Source organism: Ranitomeya variabilis, chromosome 1 (genome assembly GCF_051348905.1).
Source record: "Ranitomeya variabilis isolate aRanVar5 chromosome 1, aRanVar5.hap1, whole genome shotgun sequence".
NCBI classification, from domain to species: Eukaryota; Metazoa; Chordata; class Amphibia; order Anura; family Dendrobatidae; genus Ranitomeya; species Ranitomeya variabilis.
Window position 1 is genome coordinate 309,302,019 of NC_135232.1, and position 22,947 is coordinate 309,324,965.

Below are 22,947 nucleotides of genomic sequence, written 5' to 3' on the forward strand. Positions count from 1 at the left end.
TGTCCTATTTTCCTCTTCCATCATATGTTCACTGTAAGATGTAGCTATCTAAAAGGATATATGAATACTTTACACAAGGTGGCAAATCTGTGTACAAACCTATGTTCTCAACCATTGGTCAATGTAAGCATTTCCGCCAATCAAATGAGAAATGCTGGCAGTCAGCAGCTCATCCCTGTCCACGGTTTCAATAATGGAACAGCATGTGAGCAAACAAAGACACTAAATCGTTTGGTCACAGAGGGCCGATAGTCATTCTAAATGATCAAACTAAACCATTGTTTTGCACTCTATTCGGGAAATAAATCAGTCAATGTATAGGGACCCTTAGAGGAGTGCACTTGATTCCCCACCTCCCCGTCCCAATATTGCTTCTGCATAAGAAAAACCAAACACGAGAAAGTGAAAAATTGAATCACAAAATAGCTTGTTCTAAGTAGAGGTGAGCAAATTTGTCCGGATTCGGTTCCGAATACGATTGGCAGCGAATATCGCTTTTGCAATATTTGACGAACACAGCCGAACGTCAGAGTCAATGGGAGTATTAATTACCAAATATGTTCGGAATCGATCATCAAACAAACATACATTCAGCACGAATAGGGTACCAATATTGCACGAATATGGCAAATTCATATTCGGCGACCAAATCCGAACAAATTCGCTCAACTCTAGTTCTAGGTCACTAAGCACTCAAGTCAGGATTTGGAAGTGGCAAATTAATTAGCAAAACTTTTTTAAAAAGTCACCACGCACAGTGTCCATTTAAGAAATAAAAAACAAAGATTCTGCTATTGTATTCCCTATACAATAATGTGAAAGGGAGGCACACAAGTGCATTTCTTCATGACCACATTTAGTGTGCAAGAAAAATTGTTAGTTAGCTAATGAAAAGGTAGAAAAACAAAAGGCGTAGTGCAGCAACTAGGGGGCGCCTCCTGCACCTGCTGTGCATATGTCGCTGACTATACAGAACAGAGCGCCAACCCAGAGTTACTGCTAAGAGGCCTCCTCGTTGTGAAGGCATATAAGCGGAAACCCACACAATACTCATATACAACACTTCAACAAGAATTTTCTGGATTGGTGGCGCAATGTAGGATGAAGGCTGAATGTGATACCCATCTCATACAATTTGCACAAAACTGTTGCTTTGTTGGGTGGGAGAGAATCACAGAAAAAAAAAAGTTGCCATTTCCAGAGGTTTGCAGGACATCCTCCACATTTTTAAGCTTCCCATTTGTCAATCATCAATTGTGAGAATTACAACATAATCCAACTGTGATCACACATCAGATTATCCAGCAAACTGCATGTCACAATTTGGAATTCCCCCATCACTCAATTTCTCTTTCATGAGGACATTTATATGATCCATTATGTCACGTAACAGTGCTACCATGAAGCAAATGGTGCTAAACATCACGATTCCCCTAAATAGGTGGTCTGGTTTCACAAAAAGCTTGGGACAGCACTGGTAATGATTTAACAAAACACAGTTGCTAAAATTAGGTTTATTACCAAAAATTTACTAACTTGACACCGTTTGAAATAACCCCAAAAAAAGAACTGAAAATCCCTCAACACACCTAATATAAAAAGTGTTTTCTCCAAATTCAACACAAAATGCTGCAGTCACAATTCACACCTTCAAGACCAGCGTATTTAGCGCCATTTGCTGTTATGACTTGCTGCAGTCATGTTGTATTGCCAAACACTAGCTTCGGGCAGCTTTCCCGAGGAAGCCTAGACCATCCCTCAAGGGCAATGGCCTCAAGTTCTTTTACACCTTAATGACCTTTAACATGTCTTTTTACTGACCAGCAATATGAAAGAATTGCTTCCTCTGACAGGTAACAATCCAGCAGCTATCAGCTGTACACTTTAGCTGACAACTTTCCGCATCAGCCACGATCAATGTTGGCACCGATCATATCCGTTTAACCCATTGGATGCTGATGTCAATAGTGACTACATCATATAAATGGTTAACAGAGTGTGGGTGCTTCCGCTATATCCCCATGCACCCAGAGAACATGATTGTGTGGTCCTGATGGTTGCCTTGGAAATTCATGACCAAATAGCGGCCTTAGAGTCTGCCGACTACAGTAACCTGTTCAGAAGTTAGAAACATTTAGGTGGTAAAAATACACTTTTTCTTTCCTGTTATGACACTTTGCATTAATTCCTGAAAATCACCTGAAGGGTAAATAAACTACCTGACAGCCATTTTCAATATATTGAGGGGTGCCGATTTTAAAATGGTATAACTTTTGGGGGGTTTCCAATATATAGGACCCCCAAAGTCACTTCAAACCTGGATAGGTCCCTAAAAATAATAATTTAGTAAATTTCCATGGAAAAAGGAAAAAATTGCTGCTACAATTTTAAACATCCTAAAATAATAACAGAACAAAATAACATTTTACAAATGGTGCCAATTTAAAGCAGACATGTGAAAAATGTTATTTATTGCCCCAACACATCCGACTATCAACCACATTCGGATCCTTCAGACGGAACCTGAAAACCACCTCTTCAGGAACGCCTACAGCCTGCACTGACCCCGCTGCCTCCTCACCACTACCGGAGCTACCGCCTCACCAACACCGGAACTCCTGCAACCCTCAACCTACTGTCTCCATCCCCACCATCCTGTAGAATGTAAGCCCTCAAGGGCTGGGTCCTCGCCCCTCTGTATCAGTCTGTAATTGTTAGGTTGCTTACTGCAAGTGATATCTATAACCCTGTATGTAACCCCTTTCTCATGTACAGCACCATGGAATCAATGGTGCTATATAAATAAATAATAATGACTAAATAAGCACGGTCCCAGTATCATGACCTTTGCCTGGAAGCCTCCCCCTCTGGCCTGCCTGGCACATTCGCACTCACAGAGCTGACTGACAGGACCATGTCCAGCTGGGTCACTTTTGTCTGTAGCCTTATTTGGACTTGTGCTTTACAGCAGGGCTAATGCCTTCAGGCCGGCTCCTACTGGCTGGCGTACTCTGGAAATAATAGCTGTAACATGCATACTGTACCTCAGCGTTAGAAAGCGCAATACATGGAAACATCATTGGTCTCTAAAGATGGGGGAAAATATTATAATTCCAAGTATAATAGTATCTACAAATTCTGAAATCTTTTGTCACTTGGGAGTCACTGAAGTAGCGCACTGCTCCACATCAAAAACACACATTTACATTGCTCATCAGTGACACCCACTTCTCATATTCCTCGCCTCAGGGGTATTGGGACTCTGACTGCATTTTCATGTCCCCATTTGTGAGTGGGAATACTGCAAACAAAAACCTTACATAACCAAGCATTCTACAGATTCCAAATATCAATTTATAACTCACATAATACTCAAGTCTTTATGTCATTGTACCGGCATTATTTTTAAAGCAGAAGACATTACAGGAATTTGCGAGCTGTTTCAAAGCCTGAAGCCGTTCAGAATAATGAACATATGCACAACAATGATTTTTTAATCTGACCAGTGTCACTTTATGTGGTAATAACTCTGGAACACTTCAACAAATCCCAGTGATTTTGAGAATTTGTGCGTGGCACGTTATACTTTATGATAATGGTGAATTTAGATCGATATGTTTTGCGCTTTTTTTTTTTTTTTTTTTTTTTTACAAAGAATATCAGAAATTTAACAAAAATGATAAAAAATTAGCAATTTTCAAACTTAGAATTATTATCCTTTTAATCCAGATAGTCATACCACACAAAAACATTAGTAAATAATATTTCCCACATGTCAGCTTTAAACAGCACCATATGTAAAATGTTCTTATATTTTGTTAGCATTTTAGGAGGTTTAAAAGTATAGCAGAAATTTTTCATAAAAATCTATAAAATTTATTTTTTAGGGACCTATCCAGGTTTGAAGTGACTTTGGGGTCCTATATGTTGGATAATCCCCAAAAGTGATACCGTTTTAAAAACAGCACCCCCCAACATATTGGCAGTTATTAATGGGTTAACATTTACGGAGCACTACTTCAGGTGGGTTCAAGATGGAATCTACCTGAAAAAGACACCACGTGTATATGTGAGGTCATTTAAAATTTTGCACTGAAATACACAAAATAAGGCTGTGTACACACATTTCGCTTTTGCTGCGTTTTTTCCAGTGCAGATTGCTCAATAAACCTGAGAGACTTCCTGATGACAACAAAGTCAATGAGAATCCGGAGGTCTCATACACACGATGCTTATTTGTGAGCTGCAGATTCAAATCTGCAGCATGTCAATTCTTTCAAGCAGCCCTCCAACGTTTTTTTTTTTTGTTTATTGCACCACTGGAGTGGAGTTTTAAATGCAAGTCCCCTGCCTCCTGTCTGATACTCGCCTTCAGGCATTTTTCATAGTTTTTTGCTGCCATTCTAGTCAGTCTCCAGTGAAAAGTGACCTGCTAACAGCTCCAGTGTTTCATGGAGCTGCGGAGGTCACTTTCCAATACATCTCTATTACAGCCTCGTTCTAGCTCTCAGACTTTTATTGAAAGCTTGTGACACAGCTTTTGGCTTCCGGCCTTCAGAAGCCACAGTTACAAGATGTCGCCACCGAAGCAGAGTGGCGCTGAATTACGGGGAAGACGCAGGAAGTCGAGTATATGACTGAGGGAAAAGGGCTAACATTTAAAAGCGCTAGTGCAGCGCTGAGAAGAAAAGAAAAAAACTCGCTGGAGTGATGTGTTGAGAATTTTTGCTGCAGATTTATTCCCTACTCATGAGTGGGGGGAAACGCTGCACCAAAAATGTAAATTTTTGCTGCTGCATTTTTCCTGTCAAGAGATGAAGAAATTTCTGCAAATATTTAATGTGTGCACATACCCTAAATCTGCCACAAAATCTGTAACCATACATTCTATAGTTGAAAAATAAGGATGTATAATTTAAGTGTGGCTTGTGAAGAATTTTTAAACCATGACTCCTAACCAGAAGCAGCAGACCAAGAAAAGATGTATAATTTAAGGGGTTGTCCACTAATCAGACAACCCCTTCCGGATCATCATATTATTATCATGCTTTGTTTATATTTCATATAGTGCCATCTTATTTCGCCGTGCTTTACAAACATAATTACTATCCCCTAAATTCACTATCAGTATGTCTTTGGAGTGTGGTAGGAAATAGGAGCACCCAGACAGACGACGCCAAAACGGGAGAGAACATACAAACTCCTTGCAGATGTTTTCCTTGGTGGAACTGAAACCTAGGACCCCGGCGCTGCAAAGCAACAGTGCTAACCACTGAGCCACCATGCTACTAATTTCCCCCATTAAAATAATAACACAATCCCCTCTGGTGCCTGTGCCATTCAAGCGGCGTAGTCACTGGCTCTCCCGGGAATCGAGTGACAGAGTGGCTTCACTCTCTTCTCCTTCAGACATCCGGAGCAAGTGAGAGCAGCCACAGGTCTCATTTGCTCCGGATCTCAATTACATTAATAGGAGAGGAGAGGACAACCCTTTTAACAATCCTTAAAGGGACTCTGTCACCTGAATTTGGAGGGAACAATTTTCAGCCATAGGGGCGGGGTTTTCGGGTGTTTGATTCACCCTTTCCTTACCCGCTGGCTGCATGCTGGCTGCAATATTGGATTGAAGTTCATTCTCAGTCCTCCGTAGTACATGCCTGCACAAGGCAATCTTGCCTTACGCAGGCGTGTACTATGGAGGACAGAGAATGAACTTCAATCCAATATTGCAGCCAGCGGGTAAGGAAAGGGTGAATCAAACACCCGAAAACCCCGCCCCTATGGCTGAAAATTGTTCCCTCCAAATTCAGGTGACAGAGTCCCTTTAAGGTGAAAACCACCTGACCTGGGAAAGCTGCTCTTCTATTGGAGGAAGCTGACAGACAGGTCACATGCTCCTCCCTCAGCAGGCCTTATATGGACAGAAGCGCTAATCACTTTGTGAGCAAAGCTGGACTATCAGAAAGTGGTCAACCCATTAAGGTTTTCAACTTTTCCCCACTCCTAAATCATCCAGAACAAATTATAGTTTGGCATCACGTGCGTCCCTGTTCTGTTGTTATACAACATTCCTATATGTAAAGTTACAGATAAAATTAGAATATCATGAAAATCCACTTAAGGATCCTGAGACAATACTACAACCCATATGAAATGCCGTATTTGGATGAACGGTGACAAGGATATTATGCGGGACACTACTGGACTTACTGCGTAATCTGAAGCTCGTCCACCAGTCAGATATAGCCTCTCCAAAATAGCTCCCTGAGGTTTTACTAAATTTGGCAAAGGAACAGTACAGTAACAAAGGTCTTATCTGATCCCTGAAGGATAGATAGGTGAGCAGTTACATGTATGTAAGGTGACAGTTCAATGAAAACCCACTTCTCTACCCTTTTGATACAGTTCTCATGGTACACTTTCCCCTGTAACAATTGTGTATTAAGTTATCTACAGTACATGGGAAGGAGACAAGCTACACAAAATGCAGCAGTATACAGAAATATTTCTGTTCCGTGTAAAGGATAGAGATGACCTCTTCAGGGGTTTTGTTTGTTAAGATTGACTGTACAATTGTGAGCAGAAAAACAGTGGCAATCAGACAGAAAAGCTATGCATCATGTCCCCAATGTACTGTCTAGAAATCAAGAATTAAACCCAATTTGGTACTTAGTCACCAAGTCAATTTTAACAATTCTGACCACTGTCACTTTATGAGGTTAGAGCTCTGGAACGTTTCAACAGATCCCACTGTAATTTGGCAAAAATTTTGAAACACTTGCAATTTTCAAAATTTATATTTTGTACCCTTAAATGAGAGAGTGGTGTCACACAAAATAGTTAATAAATAACATCTCTCACCAACTTTACATTAGCACAATTTTGGAAACTTTTTTTGTTAGGACGTTATAAGGGTTAAAAGTTGACCAGCGATTTCTCATTTTTCCAACAAAATTTACAACACTTTTTTTTTTTTATTTTAGGGACTACCTCACATTTGAAGTGACACCACTGCCTATCACAGTGATAAAAAGGAATCAATAGGACCGGGGGATGCAGGAGAATTCAGGGACACAGGAGGTACCGGGGTAGGGGGCTGGGGGGACCCCATTTCTCTCTCCTCTGATGTGCTAGTTCATATTCAGAAAAAGAAATGAAATGGGAAATCAGACTTTCTTTTTTTTTTTGCGGTCAGAAAAAAACGACCACAATAATGTTCTCTGGGGTCTCAGTGTCCCCCGGAAGCCGACGCTGGGGGGCGCTATAACCTTATATCTCAGCACCGTTTAAAAAACGATGCTGAGGAATAAGTACCCTTAATTGCCGCAGTTAAAAGGCGTATCGGCAGTTGTTAAGGGGTTAAAGAAACTTTACTGTCAAGCATGCAAATACAGTCTCATAGGGTTACATTAGCCCAACAGACACCAGAACTGTGTTCTTTTAACGTCTGACAAATCGACATGTATACAGGAAAAAAAAAAAAAGTATTGAGACCATTCTATTCCATATAACAGTACTCTACAAAAATCATACAAATTGATGGAATATTTTATAATACAATCAGGCATCCATGCAATGCAAATGTTGCATATAGTGGATGTCTTGAATATGATGTGAACGGAGCCTTCCCAATGTCTCACCTTTATGTAAACTACATGACCACATGCAGATATGTATACACAGCCGAAGCTCATAATTCTGGTCACAGTTTACACAGGCATCATGTGCAAAGGTTTATTATGAAACGATACAGGAAGGCTACATAAACAGAGGATCTGCATCACTAGAAGGGTTGATGGTTAGGATTACTGGCTAAAAGTTAAAAAAAAAACAAAAAAAAAAACACACACATGAAATGCTCATAGTGCATGGTAGCCCATGTGTGGAGTGCAAGACCGGCCAGCTGTCTAGCACAAGAGACATGCATTGTCTTTTTTAGGAATTCTTCTTTAGCTTGTTCAGCTGTCTCCTCACCCACTCCTCACAAATTCCAACCTATTTCTGTCACTTCCCAGATATGAAGACATTGCTAATCACTTAACACATGCTGCCATAGGAACCCAATTTAAAGCCATTAAGAGCCAGGTTTCTGCTCTGTAAATATAGATATAAAATGATAAGCCAAAAGCTGTGGCAGAGCCTGAAACAATAAAGCAGGCGAAAAGTCCAGTATATAAACATATACAAAGGAAGTCTGCTTGTCGAAGAAAAATGAAAGATGTCTTGGTAAGGCGTGGTACCAGATCCAGTCATACACCATAAAAAGTCTGAGAAATAAATATATATATATATATATATATATATATATATATATATATATATATATATATATATATATATATATATATATATATATATATATATATATATATATATATACACACACAGGTCCTTCTCAAAAAATTAGCATATAGTGTTAAATTTCATTATTTACCATAATGTAATGATTACAATTAAACTTTCATATATTATAGATTCATTATCCACCAACTGAAATTTGTCAGGTCTTTTATTGTTTTAATACTGATGATTTTGGCATACAACTCCTGATAACCCAAAAAACCTGTCTCAATAAATTAGCATATCAAGAAAAGGTTCTCTAAACGACCTATTACCCTAATCTTCTGAATCAACTAACTAACTCTAAACACATGCAAAAGATACCTGAGGCTTTTAAAAACTCCCTGCCTGGTTCATTACTCAAAACCCCCATCATGGGTAAGACTAGCGACCTGACAGATGTCAAGAAGGCCATCATTGACACCCTCAAGCAAGAGGGTAAGACCCAGAAAGAAATTTCTCAACAAATAGGCTGTTCCCAGAGTGCTGTATCAAGGCACCTCAATGGTAAGTCTGTTGGAAGGCAAAAATGTGGCAGAAAACGCTGTACAACGAGAAGAGGTGACCGGACCCTGAGGAAGATTGTGGAGAAGGACCGATTCCAGACCTTGGGGAACCTGAGGAAGCAGTGGACTGAGTCTGGTGTGGAAACATCCACAGCCACCGTGCACAGGCGTGTGCAGGAAATGGGCTACAGGTGCCGCATTCCCCAGGTAAAGCTACTTTTGAACCATAAACAGCGGCAGAAGCGCCTGACCTGGGCTACAGAGAAGCAGCACTGGACTGTTGCTAAGTGGTCCCAAGTACTTTTTTCTGATGAAAGCAAATTTTGCATGTCATTCGGAAATCAAGGTGCCAGAGTCTGGAGGAAGACTGGGGAGAAGGAAATGCCAAAATGCCTGAAGTCCAGTGTCAAGTACCCACAGTCAGTGATGGTGTGGGGTGCCATGTCAGCTGCTGGTGTTGGTCCACTGTGTTTCATCAAGGGCAGGGTCAATGCAGCTAGCTATCAGGAGATTTTGGAGCACTTCATGCTTCCATCGGCTGAAATGCTTTATGGAGATGAAGATTTCATTTTTCAGCACGACCTGGCACCTGCTCACAGTGCCAAAACCACTGGTAAATGGTTTACTGACCATGGTATTACTGTGCTCAATTGGCCTGCCAACTCTCCTGACCTGAACCCCATAGAGAATCTGTGGGATATTGTGAAGAGAAAGTTGAGAGACGCAAGACCCAACACTCTGGATGAGCTAAGGCCGCTATTGAAGCATCCTGGGCCTCCATAACATCTCAGCAGTGTCACAGGCTGATTGCCTCCATGCCACGCCGCATTGAAGCAGTCATTTCTGCCAAAGGATTCCCGACCAAGTATTGAGTGCATAACTGAACATTATTATTTGATGGTTTTTTTGTTTGTTATTAAAAAACACTTATTTGATTGGACGGGTGAAATATGCTAATTTATTGAGACAGGTTTTTTGGGTTATCAGGAGTTGTATGCCAAAATCATCAGTATTAAAACAATAAAAGACCTGACAAATTTCAGTTGGTGGATAATGAATCTATAATATATGAAAGTTTAATTGTAATCATTACATTATGGTAAATAATGAAATTTAACACTATATGCTAATTTTTTGAGAAGGACCTGTATACACACACACACACACACACACACACACACACACACAGTGTAATGATTGATATATATATGCTGTGTAATGATATATATATATATATATATACACATACACGCACACACATATATATATATACATACACCCAAAATACATATATGTGTGTGTGTGTGTGTGTGTGTGTGTGTGTGTGTGTGTGTGTGTGTGTGTGTGTGTGTGTATATATATACATACATACATACACACATATATACACATACATACATACATACATGCACACAGTACAGACCAAAAGTTTGGACACACCTTCTCATTTAAAGACTTTTCTGTATTTTCTTGGCTATAAAAATTGTAAATTCACACTGAAGGCATCAAAGCAATGAATTAACATGTGGAATTATATATTTAACAAAAAAAGTGTGAAACAACTGAAATTATGTCTTATATTCTAGGTTCTTCAAAGTAGCCACCTTTTGCTTTGATGACTGCTTTGTACACTCTTGGCAGCTTTGATGACTGCTTTGCACACTCTTGGCATTCTCTTGATGAGCTTCAAAGGGCAGTCACTGGGAATGGTCTTCCTACAATCTTGAAGCAGTTCCCAGAGATGCTTAGCACTTGTTGGCCCTTTTGCCTTCACTCTGCGGTCCAGCTCACCCTAAAAACCATCTCGATTGGGTTCAGGTCTGGTGACTGTGGAGGTCAGGTCATCTGGCGTAGCACCCCATCACTCTCCTTCTTGGTCAAATAGCCCTTACACAGCCTGGAGGTGTGTTTGGGGTCGTTGTCCTGTTGAAAAATAAATGATGGTCCAACTAAACGCAAACCGGATGGAATAGCATGCCGCTGCAAGATGCTGTGGTAGCCATGCTGGTTCAGTATGCCTTCAATTTTGAATAAATCCCCAACAGTGTCACCGGCAAAGCACCCCCACACCATCACACCTCCTCCTCCATGCTTCACGGTGGGAACCAGGCAAGTAGAGTCCATCCGTTCACCTTTTCTGCGTCGCACAAAGACACGATGGTTGGAACCAAAGATCTCAAATTTGCACTCATCAGACCAGAGCACAGATTTCCACTGGTCTAATGTCCATTCCTTGTGTTCTTTAGCCCAAATAAGTCTCTTCTGCTTGTTGCCTGTCCTTAGCAGTGGTTTCCTAGCAGCTATTTTACCATGAAGGCCTGCTGCACAAAGTCTCCTCTTAACAGTTGTTGTAGAGATGTGTCTGCTGCTAGAACTCTGTGTGGCATTGACCTGGTCTCTAATCTGAGCTGCTGTTAACCTGCGATTTCTGAGGTTGGTGACTCGGATAAACTTATCCTCAGAAGCAGAGGTGACTCTTGGTCTTCCTTTCCTGGGACGGTCCTCATGTGAGCCAGCGGATGATGGTTTTTGCCACTGCACTTGGGGACTATTTCAAAGTTTTCCCAATTTTTCAGACTGACTGACCTTCATTTCTTAAAGTAATGATGGCCACTCGTTTTTCTTTACTTAGATGCTTTTTTCTTGCCATAATACAAATTTTAACAGTCTATTCAGTAGGACTATCAGCTGTGTATCCATCAGACTTCTGCACAACACAACTGATGGTCCCACCACCATTTTTAAGGCATGAAATCCCACTTATTAAACCTGACAGGGCACACCTGTGAAGTGAAAACCATTTCCGGTGACTACCTCTTGAAACTTATCAAGAGAATGCCAAGAGTGGGCTAAGCAGTCATCAAAGCAAAAGGTGGCTACTTTGAAGAACCTAGAATGTAAGACATATTTTCAGTTGTTTCACACTTTTTTATTAAATATATAAATCCACATGTGTTAATTAATAGATTTGATGCCTTCAGTCTGAATTTACAATTTTCATGCAGCGTTTAGTTGGACCATCATTTATTTTTCAACAGGACAATGACCCCAAACACACCTCCAGGCTGTGTAAGGGCTATTTGACCAAGAAGGAGAGTGATTGGGTGCTACACCAGATGACCTGGCCTCCAGTGTCACCAAAACTGAACCCAATCGAGATGGTTTGGGGTGAGCTGGACCGCAGATTGAAGGCAAAAGGACCAATAAGTGCTAAGCATCTCTGGGAACTCCTTCAAGATTGTTGGAAGACCATTCCCGGTGACCACCTCTTGAAGCTCATCAAGAGAATGCCAAGAGTGTGCAAAGCAGTCATCAAAGCAAAAGGTGGATACTTTGAAGAACCTAGAATATAAGACATAATTTCAGTTGTTTCACACATTTTTGTTAAGTATATAATTCCACATGTGTTAATTCATAGTTTTGATGCCTTCAGTGTTAATGTACAATTTTCGTAGTCATGAAAATACAGAAAAACCTTTAAATGAGAAGGTTGTCCAAACTTTTGGTCTGTACTGTACAAATACCCCGTATTTTCCGGCGTATAAGACGACTGGGCGTATAAGACGACCCCCCAACTTTTCCAGTTAAAATATAAAATCTTCTTAAAAGTCGGGGGTCGTCTTATACGCCGTATGTCGTCTTATAGGGCCGGTGACTAATGTGCCTTATGAGTGGGAGTGGTCCCGATGACGACGAGGGGGCGTCTCACAGGAAAGTGTGAGTGGACTATCCCCCATTACCTCATCGTAGCGCTGAAGCGTGGGGTCTCTACTGGGAGCGGCGGCTCCTCTTTGTGACGCGTGGGTGCTGTGGGGCGGCGGCTCCTCTTCTGCAGTGTGGGGCCTCTGTGCTGTGGGGCGGCGGCGGTGTATTTTCATGCGGTCAGTCGGGGCTCCTCCGGCATCTTCTTAAAGCCCGGAGGCCCCGCCGGCAGCTCCATTGCTACGATGCGGTGGCCTCCGGGAAAATGGCCGCTAGGGGCGGCGCATGCTCAGATTCAGATCTCGTCCCGAGATCTCGGGAGACGAGATCTGAATCTGAGCAGTGGCCATTTTCCCGGAGGCAGCTCCATTGCTGCAAAGCGGTGGCCTCCGGGAAAATGGCCGCTGGGGGAGGCGCATGCTCAGATTCAGATCTTGTCCCGAGATCTCGGGAGACGAGATCTGAATCTGAGCAGCGGCCATTTTCCCGGAGGCCACCGCATCATAGCAATGGAGCTGCCAGCGGGGCCTCCGGGCTTTAAGGAGATGCCGGAGGAGCCCCAACTGACTGCATGAAAATACGCCGCCGCCCCACAGCACAGAGGCCCCACAGTGCAGAAGAGGAGCCGCCGCCCCACAGCACAGCACCCACGCGGCACAAAGAGGAGAAGCAGCCGCCGCTCCCAGCACAGAGACCCCACGCTGCAGTGCTACGATGAGGTAATGGGGGATACTCCACGCACTTTCCTGTGAGACGCCCCCTCGTTGTCATCAGGACCCCTCCCCCCCCTCACCCACCATATACACCCGGCGTACAAGACGATACCCGGCGTATAAGACGACCCCCGACTTTTAAGAAGATTTTCAGGGGTTAAAAAGTCGTCTTATACGCCGGAAAATACGGTAAGTATTTTGGTTCCAGTGGTAAATTATCTAGCATGCGCAAAACATTTCTTAGGCTACGTTCACACTAGCGTTGTGCGCCGTTGCGTCGGCGACGCAACGCACAACGCACGCAAAAACGCGTCAAAACGCACGCAAAAACGCTGCGTTTTGCGACGCATGCGTCGGTTTTTGCCGAAAATCGGACGCAAGAAAAATGCAACTTGTTGCGTTTTCTTGGTCCGACGCTTGCGGCAAAAAAGACGCATGTGTCGCACAACGCAACAAAAAAAAACGCATGCGTCCCCCATGTTAAGTATAGGGGCGCATGACGCATGCGTCGCCGCTGCGTCGCCGACGCAAACCCGACGCACATTAGCTTAACGCTAATGTGAACGTAGCCTTACAAGGACACTAATAAACAAAGTGTGTAGTGATAACCATCATCATATAATATAGCTATTGTTCAGGTCTCACATTTAATAAACTTTGTATATACGGTACTAAACAGGCAGCTATATAATAGGATGTTCTGGTCAGGAATATTACATGAATGCACAGTTTATAAAATAAACTACAGTATCTTACAGAGCCAATCCTTATCTCAGAGTCTAAAAATCATATCCATTAATGGACAAGGAGTTGGAATGGATTTTCAGAAGTGTGCCCCTTGATTTGTTTCACATAGCTGTGTAGATTAACCCTCTTCAGCTGTTCTCCAGGAATATGTCACTGTCACTCAGCCTTCTAGGCCAGGAGATGTGTGGTTCTAGGGACTGCAGCTGACAACTATCCATTTATGGCTACACAGGGCAATGTGACAAGACACTCCCATACACATAGTAACTGAGTAACATGGGCTGTCCCTTTTGAGAACCAAATATGGGAAGGCATAAGGGGGACTCCCAAAGCATTCCTAAACTTGGAAAGGTAACTACAAAGGAAGAAAAAAAAAAAAGAGGAGGGTGGAAATGAATATATAAAGCCTGTGCTACTACAGTTACGAGTGGCAGCTGCAGCATTCGGCATCCAACCTCCCTGTGAACGTGTAGAAAGGTTCCTGCACTAACAGCCATGTGTGACGACGAAGAGACCACTGCCTTGGTCTGTGACAACGGCTCCGGCTTGGTGAAGGCTGGATTTGCAGGAGATGATGCACCCAGAGCTGTATTCCCATCCATTGTGGGCCGCCCACGCCACCAAGGTGTCATGGTAGGAATGGGACAGAAAGACTCTTACGTAGGCGATGAAGCCCAAAGCAAAAGAGGTATCCTTACTCTGAAATACCCCATTGAACATGGCATCATCACTAACTGGGATGACATGGAGAAAATTTGGCATCACACCTTCTACAATGAGCTGCGTGTCGCCCCTGAAGAGCACCCTACCCTGCTTACAGAAGCTCCACTCAACCCAAAGGCTAACAGGGAGAAGATGACACAAATCATGTTTGAAACCTTCAATGTTCCTGCCATGTATGTTGCTATCCAGGCTGTACTGTCCCTCTACGCTTCTGGTCGTACCACTGGAATTGTCCTGGACTCTGGAGATGGCGTCACACACAATGTTCCCATCTATGAAGGATATGCATTGCCTCATGCCATCATGCGTCTTGACCTGGCTGGCCGTGACCTCACAGACTACCTTATGAAGATTCTCACTGAACGTGGCTACTCTTTTGTCACAACAGCTGAGAGGGAAATCGTCCGCGATATCAAGGAAAAGCTGTGTTATGTGGCTTTGGACTTTGAAAATGAGATGGCCACTGCAGCATCTTCATCTTCCCTGGAAAAAAGCTATGAACTGCCTGATGGTCAAGTCATCACCATTGGCAATGAACGTTTCCGCTGCCCTGAAACCCTTTTCCAACCTTCCTTCATAGGTATGGAGTCTGCTGGCATTCATGAGACCACCTACAACAGCATCATGAAGTGCGACATTGATATTCGCAAAGACCTGTATGCCAACAACGTTCTTTCAGGTGGCACCACCATGTACCCAGGTATTGCTGACCGCATGCAGAAGGAAATCACTGCTCTAGCCCCAAGCACCATGAAGATTAAGATAATTGCCCCACCTGAGCGCAAATACTCTGTATGGATCGGAGGCTCCATCCTGGCCTCCCTGTCTACCTTCCAGCAGATGTGGATCAGCAAGCAAGAATATGATGAAGCTGGACCATCCATTGTCCATCGCAAATGCTTCTAAACATACATTGTTGGGGTGCACAGTGCTCTCTCTAATTGGTCATAAATAAATCAAGAGACATTACGAGAGGAACTGCATCCTACTAGAGACTTAAGTCAGGTGTATCACTTATTGACTAGATGCTCATCCTACAGACTCTTAACCCTTCTATCACATACAACAAGGGTGATATTTATATGTTGTATTTGGGATAATGCTCATTCCAACACCTCATGTCAAACTTTTTCTCTACTGCCAAATAAAATGAACGTCATGAAACTGAATCTTTTTTTCTTACATATTTAGGATTATAAACTTCAAATCTATTTTAAAAAAATAAAAAAATAAAAAATCTACAAAAATATAGGTGTTTGCTGCATAGAATACAGCAAAACATTGTATTCTTTAAAAAAATTATATTCATTATTCAAAAGTTACTAGATATAGATTTTAATACTACTAAATACTAGTAACGATATTAAAAGTACTTTTGCTATTAATACCACTAACAAAATATTTCAACAACAAAATGACCATCTCTCCCTGAAGGACCAAATAACACACACAATTGGGTCAAATATATACAAGTATGAGCTTCATACAGGTGATGACAATGTGCAAATGTCAAAGTAACACAAAGCACATGGTACCATCAAAAATTATATTACATAATACCATAAGGTTGCTTTTTATAATCACAGAATTCTTCTTCTGCAGTTCACCTTTGCCCTCTCATGGTCATAGTCGTGTTTAATACTACATAAAAAAAATGTCTTAAGGTACCTTCACACGAAGCGACGCTGCAGCGATAGCGACAACGATGCCGATCGCTGCAGCGTCGCTGTTTGATCGCTGGGGAGCTGTCACACAGACCGCTCTCCAGCGACCAACGATGCCGAGGTCCCCGGGTAACCAGGGTAAACATCGGGTTACTAAGCGCAGGGCCGCGCTTAGTAACCCGATGTTTACCCTGGTTACCAGCGTAAAAGTAAAACAAACAGTACATGCTCACCTGCGCGTCCCCCAGCGTCTGCTTCCTGACACTGACTGAGCTCCGGCCCTAACAGCACAGCGGTGACGTCACCGCTGTGCTTTCACTTTCACTTTAGGGCCGGCGCTCAGTCAGTGTCAGGAAGCAGACGCTGGGGGACGCGCAGGTGAGTATGTACTGTTTGTTTTTTTTACTTTTACGCTGATAACCAGGGTAAACATCGGGTTACTAAGCGCGGCCCTGCGCTTGGTAACCCGATGTTTACCCTGGTTACCAGTGTAAAACATCGCTGGTATCGTTGCTTTTGCTTTCAAACAACGATACACGGCGATCGGACGACCAAATAAAGTTCTGGACTTTATTCAGCGACCAGCGACATCACAGCAGGATCCTGATCGCTGCTGCGTGTCAAACTAAACGATATCGCTAGCGAGGACGCTGCAACTAGCGATATCGTTACAAAGTCGTTTCGTGTGAAGGTACCTTTACACAAAATCATAACGCAATTAACAAGCTAGAGAAAAAAAGGTATTGCTCGTGTTAACCTTCAGCACACTGATTGGAAAAAACAATACATCAAAGAGCAAAACATACATAATAAGCCAAAAGCATCACAAGATAACACTAGCTGGCTGCAATTTCCAGGGATGGACTTTGAATTTCAATAAGGCATGCAAGAGTCATCTGTGAAGGGCATAAATAGGCTGTAAAAAGACTTACTCGTCACTTACAGACTTGTTCAGCAATGGATTATGCTACAATAAACCAGACAACCAAGTATTGTTTTTTACATTGCTATGTAAAAATATGTGCATGCTACACAAGTACATACAGAACCAATAGGGTATACACGGGGAAAGATATTCATACACCCATTGAAGGGTCTGCATTAGCCAAATCTGTACATTAGCTCAGAAGCCATTTCATACATGAGGCCATTCTCAATCAGCGCCCTTACATGATTCAATTCTGCAGACAAGTAACATATGCTTGTGGTAGTTGGTCATTGCCTAAAAAAATGTCCAAAAATTACCCAAAAAATAGAACCATACTAGGTTACTTTTTGCCAAATTTTTGGCAGGTAATAAGGACATTGTTGTTTTCAAAAAATTAAGATATTTAGATAAAACTGAACATCCTTTTTCCGCATTTTGAGCCAAAATGAGATTCAGTTACTTGATATTTAGACAAGAGGTATCCATATCCATTCTATATAGGAGAGATCACATATCTGAAGCTGTTCACACATGTAATTTTCTGTGTAGTTGTTTGCAACAGATTTACAGTTTTTCCCCAATGTGCCACATGCTCCATTCAATCCCTTGGCACCATAAACTCTGCAAAGTTTCTGCATCTCTTGGCAGCAAAACATGCATTTTTGCATGCGTTTTTGTACAGCAATGAATGTTTTTCGTTTTTTTAGCTAAATATATTTAAAAAAAAGTTTTGTGGCATCAGAGTAATGGGATTAGGGTTTGGTGTCAGCAGATGTCACTGACACCAAAAGCCCTAGGTTTGGTAATGAAGAGGTGTCAGCCAAACACAGTCATTACTAAACCGATAAGTAAAGAGTTAAATAAACACATACACACAGTCACCAGCCTATGTATGAGTGTTTAAACAACGAAAAGAGGACTCGAAAATACTCCAAAAAATTGAAAAACCAGCAGAAAAAAAGGCAGATATGTTTACCTGGCCAGGGCTCCAAACAAATGCACTAACAGGATGCAGTGGACCCATTTAACAGGTGCAAAAATGCCAACGAGACAACCAGTCACAGCCTGCCAATCCATGGAGGGGGTGGTTGCTTGACATATTAATGCACAAATAAAGGTCTGTCTGCGGCGCTGTTCACACACAGGCGATGTAGAGCATCTGGCTCACAGCCCATACTATCAGATTAGGCGGGCTGCTCAGTGCTATCCAAAATGCATCCCATGTGAACAGACATGTGACAAAATTAGTGATAGGAGGACCCTTGACGTGGGTTGCATGCTTTTTTGGCCATAATATCAACTAATACCTCACATATTTTTGTATGTGTTTTTTGCACTTTATCTATTTATCTATTTCCCATTTGTACAACAACCCATACCAGTTGGTGTTTATGGTAAATCAGAGGTGTAGGTGTGTGGGGGACAGCTTCTCACCACTCACAATTATCACCTGTGCAGCAGACAGTTGTATATCATAGCAGCCAAGCGCTCTGCTTTGGGCATTATTATTAAAGGGGTCTTCTACTTTCCACAAAGTGGTCCCCAAATAACTGAAGTCATGTAAAATAAAGACCGATGACCCTCCCACTACACGAGTCCAGCATGGCTGCTCCAGTTTCTGTGTTTTTGCTTTAGCAGTGACATTACCACTAAAGCGCGCATCCACAGGCTTCCTTTAAAAAGGGAATCAGCCAGAAAATGTAATTTTTAAATCCATTTTTTGTGTCAGATGCATTGTAAACACTTGGGGCATTTTTGCATATCATGAAATTAAAAACACAAACTAAAAATAAGTGATCTGGCAATTTTCACCATTAACTATATGCTCACACTTTGCTTTTTTTTTTTTTTTTTTTAAATACAAATGTTCAGCAGCGTTTTACTGTACCAGCAATCAGGCACACAGGTTTTTTTCTGACTTTTGTCAAAACTGTGTTTGAAAAAACAGTCACCTGCTGCCTTTGGCAGAGTTTTTCACCCACTGAAAACAATGGGTAGAGCAAAGAAAGAAAAAAAAAAGCTGCAAAAACCGCACGCATCAGGTTTTGCTGACGTTGAATCAGATTATTTTTTCATCCACTAAATTACACCAGCATGCACAAGAAAAATGTACCGACCCAAAAAAAAAAAAAAAAAAAAAAAGCAAAAACTTCGCAAACCCTGCTTTGACGTTACATATTTACTGTCAAGAGAAAAAAAACATCAAAAAATGTGTGAACATAGCCTAAGGCTACTTTCACACTAGCATTTTTTTGCATACGTCGCAATGCGTCGTTTTGGCGAAAAAACCGCATCCTGCAAAGTCGTCTGCAGGATGCGTTTTTTCCCCATAGACTAACATTAGCGACGCATTGCGACGTATTGACACATGTCGCAACCGTCGTGCGACGGGTGCGACGGTTGCGTCGTGTTGTGGCGGACCGCCGGCAGCAAAAAACGTTACATGTAACTTTTTTTGTGCCGACGGTCCGCCATTTCCGACCGCGCATGCGTGGCCGAAACTCCGCCCCCACCTCCCCGCACCTCACAATGGGGCAGCGGATGTGTGGAAAAACAGCATCCGCTGCCCCCGCTGTGCGGCACTTGCACAGTATGCGTCGGTACGTCGGGCCGACGCAGCACGACGGCCCCGTACCGACGCTAGTGTGAAAGTGGCCCCGTACCGACGCTAGTGTGAAAGTAGCCTAAGAGTTTTCAGCAGACTGCTTAAAGGAAATCCATCAGCAAGTTTTTACTATATAATGTGAAGACAGCAGGAGACAGAGGCGGAGACACAGATTTCATGGATGTGCCACCTGTCAAAGTGCCTGTTGTTATGAAGGACTTGCCACTAAAAGATTAACCCCTTAATGATCGCCAATACCTCTTTTTACTGGCCTGAGATGAGACAATAGCATCCCCATACAGGCGACAATCCAGCAGCTGTCAACTGTACTCTATAGCCGCGCAGTGTTCCCCAAGAGCCACCAACAGGTCATGATTTCAGGATTTCCTTAGTATTGCCCAAGTGATGCAATTATCACCTGTGCAATACTAAGGAAATACTGTAAACATGACCTGTTGGTGGCTCTTGAGGACCAGAGTTGGGGAAAAATAGCGGATAACTTGCTTCATTAGCCACAATCAGTGTTTGCACCGTCCAAATCTGTTTAACCCCTTAGATGCTGCTGTCAATAATGACTACATCATATACCATATATACTCGAGTATAAGCCGAGATTTTCAGCCCACTTTTTTGGGCTGAAATTGCCCCTCTCGGCTTATACTTGAGTCATACCCAGGGGTCGGCAGGGGAGGGGGAGCGGGGGCTGTCTAATAATACTCACCTGCTCCTGGCGCGCTCCCTGCAGGTCCCTGGCTTCCCGGCGCTGCAGTTTCTTCCAGTAGTGAGCGGTCACATGGCAACGCTCATTATAGAAATGAAAATGCGGCTCCACCTCCCATTGCGGCGGTCAGCGGTGGAACGGGGAGCAGGTGACTATAGCAAGTGCCGGGGCCGGAGAGGTGAGTATGTAATTTTTTTATTTTTTTAATCGCAGCAACAGCACATGGGGCAAATATCTGTATGGAGCATCTTATGTGGCCATGTGCAGCATGATATGGGGCAAATATCTGTATGGAGCATCTTATGTGGCCATGTGCAGCATGATATGGGGCAAATATCTGTATGGAGCATCTTATGTGGCCATGTGCAGCATGATATGGGGGCAAATATCTGTATGAGGCATCTGTATGTGGCCATGTGCAGCATGATATGGGGGCAAATATCTGTATGGGGCATCTTATGTGGCCATGTGCAGCATGATATGGGGAGAAATATCTGTATGGGGCATCTGTATGGGGCCATGTGCAGCATGATATGGGGGCAAATATCTGCATGGGGCATCTGTATGGGGCATCTGTATGGGGCATCTGTATGGGGCCATATGCAGCATGATATGGGGGCAAATATCTGCATGGGGCATCTTATGTGGCCATGTGCAGCATGATATGGGGAGAAATATCTGTATGGGGCATCTGTATGGGGCCATATGCAGCATTATATGGGGGATCTGTATGGGGCCATGTGCAGCATTATATGGGGCCATGTGCAGCATTATATGGGGCCATGTGCAGCATGATATGGGGACAAATATCTGTATGGGGCATCTGTATGGGGCCATGTGCAGCATTATATGGGGGATCTATATGGGGCCATGTGCAGCATTATATGGGGCCATGTGCAGCATGATATGGGGGCAAATATCTGTATGGGGCATCTGTATGGGGCCATGTGCAGCATTATATGGGGGCAAATATCTGTATGGAGCCATAATCCACATTTGTGCAGCATTATATGGGGCATATTTTAATACGGAGCATCTTATGGGGCCCATCATAAACTGTATGGAGCATTATATGGGGCTCCTGATTCAATATGGATATTCAAAAACATTTAAACTACTGATGTCTCAATTAATTTTACTTTTACTGGTATCTATTTTTATTTTTGAAATTTACCGGTGGCTGCTGCATTTTCCACCCTAGGCTTATACTCGAGTCATTAAGTTTTCCCAGTTTTTTGTGGCAAAATTAGGGGAGGTCGGCTTATACTCGGGTCGGCTTATACTCGAGTATATACGGTAAATGGTTAAAAGTGTGTGGGCTTCCTCTTTATCCCCATTGGCACCGAGACCATGATTGTGTGGTCCTGATGTTTGCCATGGCAGTTCAAATAGCGGCCTTAGATTCTGACGGCTACAGTAACCTGTTCAGAAGGTAGCAACGTTTAGGTGGTAAAAACACAATTTTTTATATTCCTATCTTGCCAGTTGGTATTAATTCCTGAAAATCACCTGAAGGGTTAATAAACTACTTGACCGCAGTTTTCAGTCTGTCAGGGTGTTTTTTTTAAATAGTCTCACTCTGGGTGGGTTTCCAATATATAGGACCCCCTAAAGTCACTTCAAACCTGGATAGGTCCCTAAGAAAATATATTTTGTAAATTTCCATGGAAAAAATGAGAAATTGCTGCTACATTTCTAACCCTTCTAAAATGCTAAAAAAAAATAAAACATTTTACAAATGGTGCTCACGTAAAGCAGGCACGAGGGAAATGTTATTAATGTTTTTGTATGGTATAACCATCTGGATTAACCCCTTCACCCCGAAGCCTGTTTTCACCTAACTGACAGGGCCAATTTTTACAATTCTGACCACTGTCATTTTAGGAGGTCATAACTCTGAAACGCTTCAACGGATCCTGGTGATTCTGACATTGTTTTCTCGTGACATATTGTACTTCATGATAGTGGTAAAATTTCTTCGACATGACTTGCATTTATTTGTGAAAAAAAACAAAAATTTGTTGAAAATTATGAAAATTTAGCAATTTTCAAACTTTTAGTTTTTATGCCCTTAAATTAGAGAGTTATATCACATAATATAGTTAATAAACAACATTTCCCACATGTCTGCTTTACATCAGCACAATTTTGGAAACAATTTTTTTTTGTTAGGGAGTTAAAAGGGTTAAAAGTTGATCAGCGATTTCTCATTTTTGCTACAAAATTTGCAAAACCATTTTTTTTACGGACCACCTCACACTTGAAGTGACTTTGAGGGGTCTATGTGACAGAAAATGC

General features: G+C 42.4%; 2 protein-coding genes across 2 annotated transcripts in view; one reads left to right on the plus strand and one right to left on the minus strand.

The window, feature by feature from the left end:
• The window catches only part of MED13L (mediator complex subunit 13L), a 226,070-nt gene that overhangs the window by 121,301 nt on the left and 81,822 nt on the right, over positions 1-22,947 (minus strand). The window lies entirely within an intron of this gene.
• Positions 14,429-15,895, plus strand: LOC143816282 (actin, alpha cardiac muscle 1). The gene has a single exon (XM_077296479.1). It carries the CDS (start codon positions 14,504-14,506, stop codon positions 15,635-15,637), a length of 1,134 nt encoding a protein of 377 aa, XP_077152594.1. The 5' UTR covers positions 14,429-14,503; the 3' UTR covers positions 15,638-15,895.

Coding starts and splice junctions, on each gene's coding strand:
- LOC143816282 (XM_077296479.1), top strand. CDS start 14,504: ATGTGTGACGACGAAGAGACCACTGCCTTGGTCTGTGACAACGGCTCC.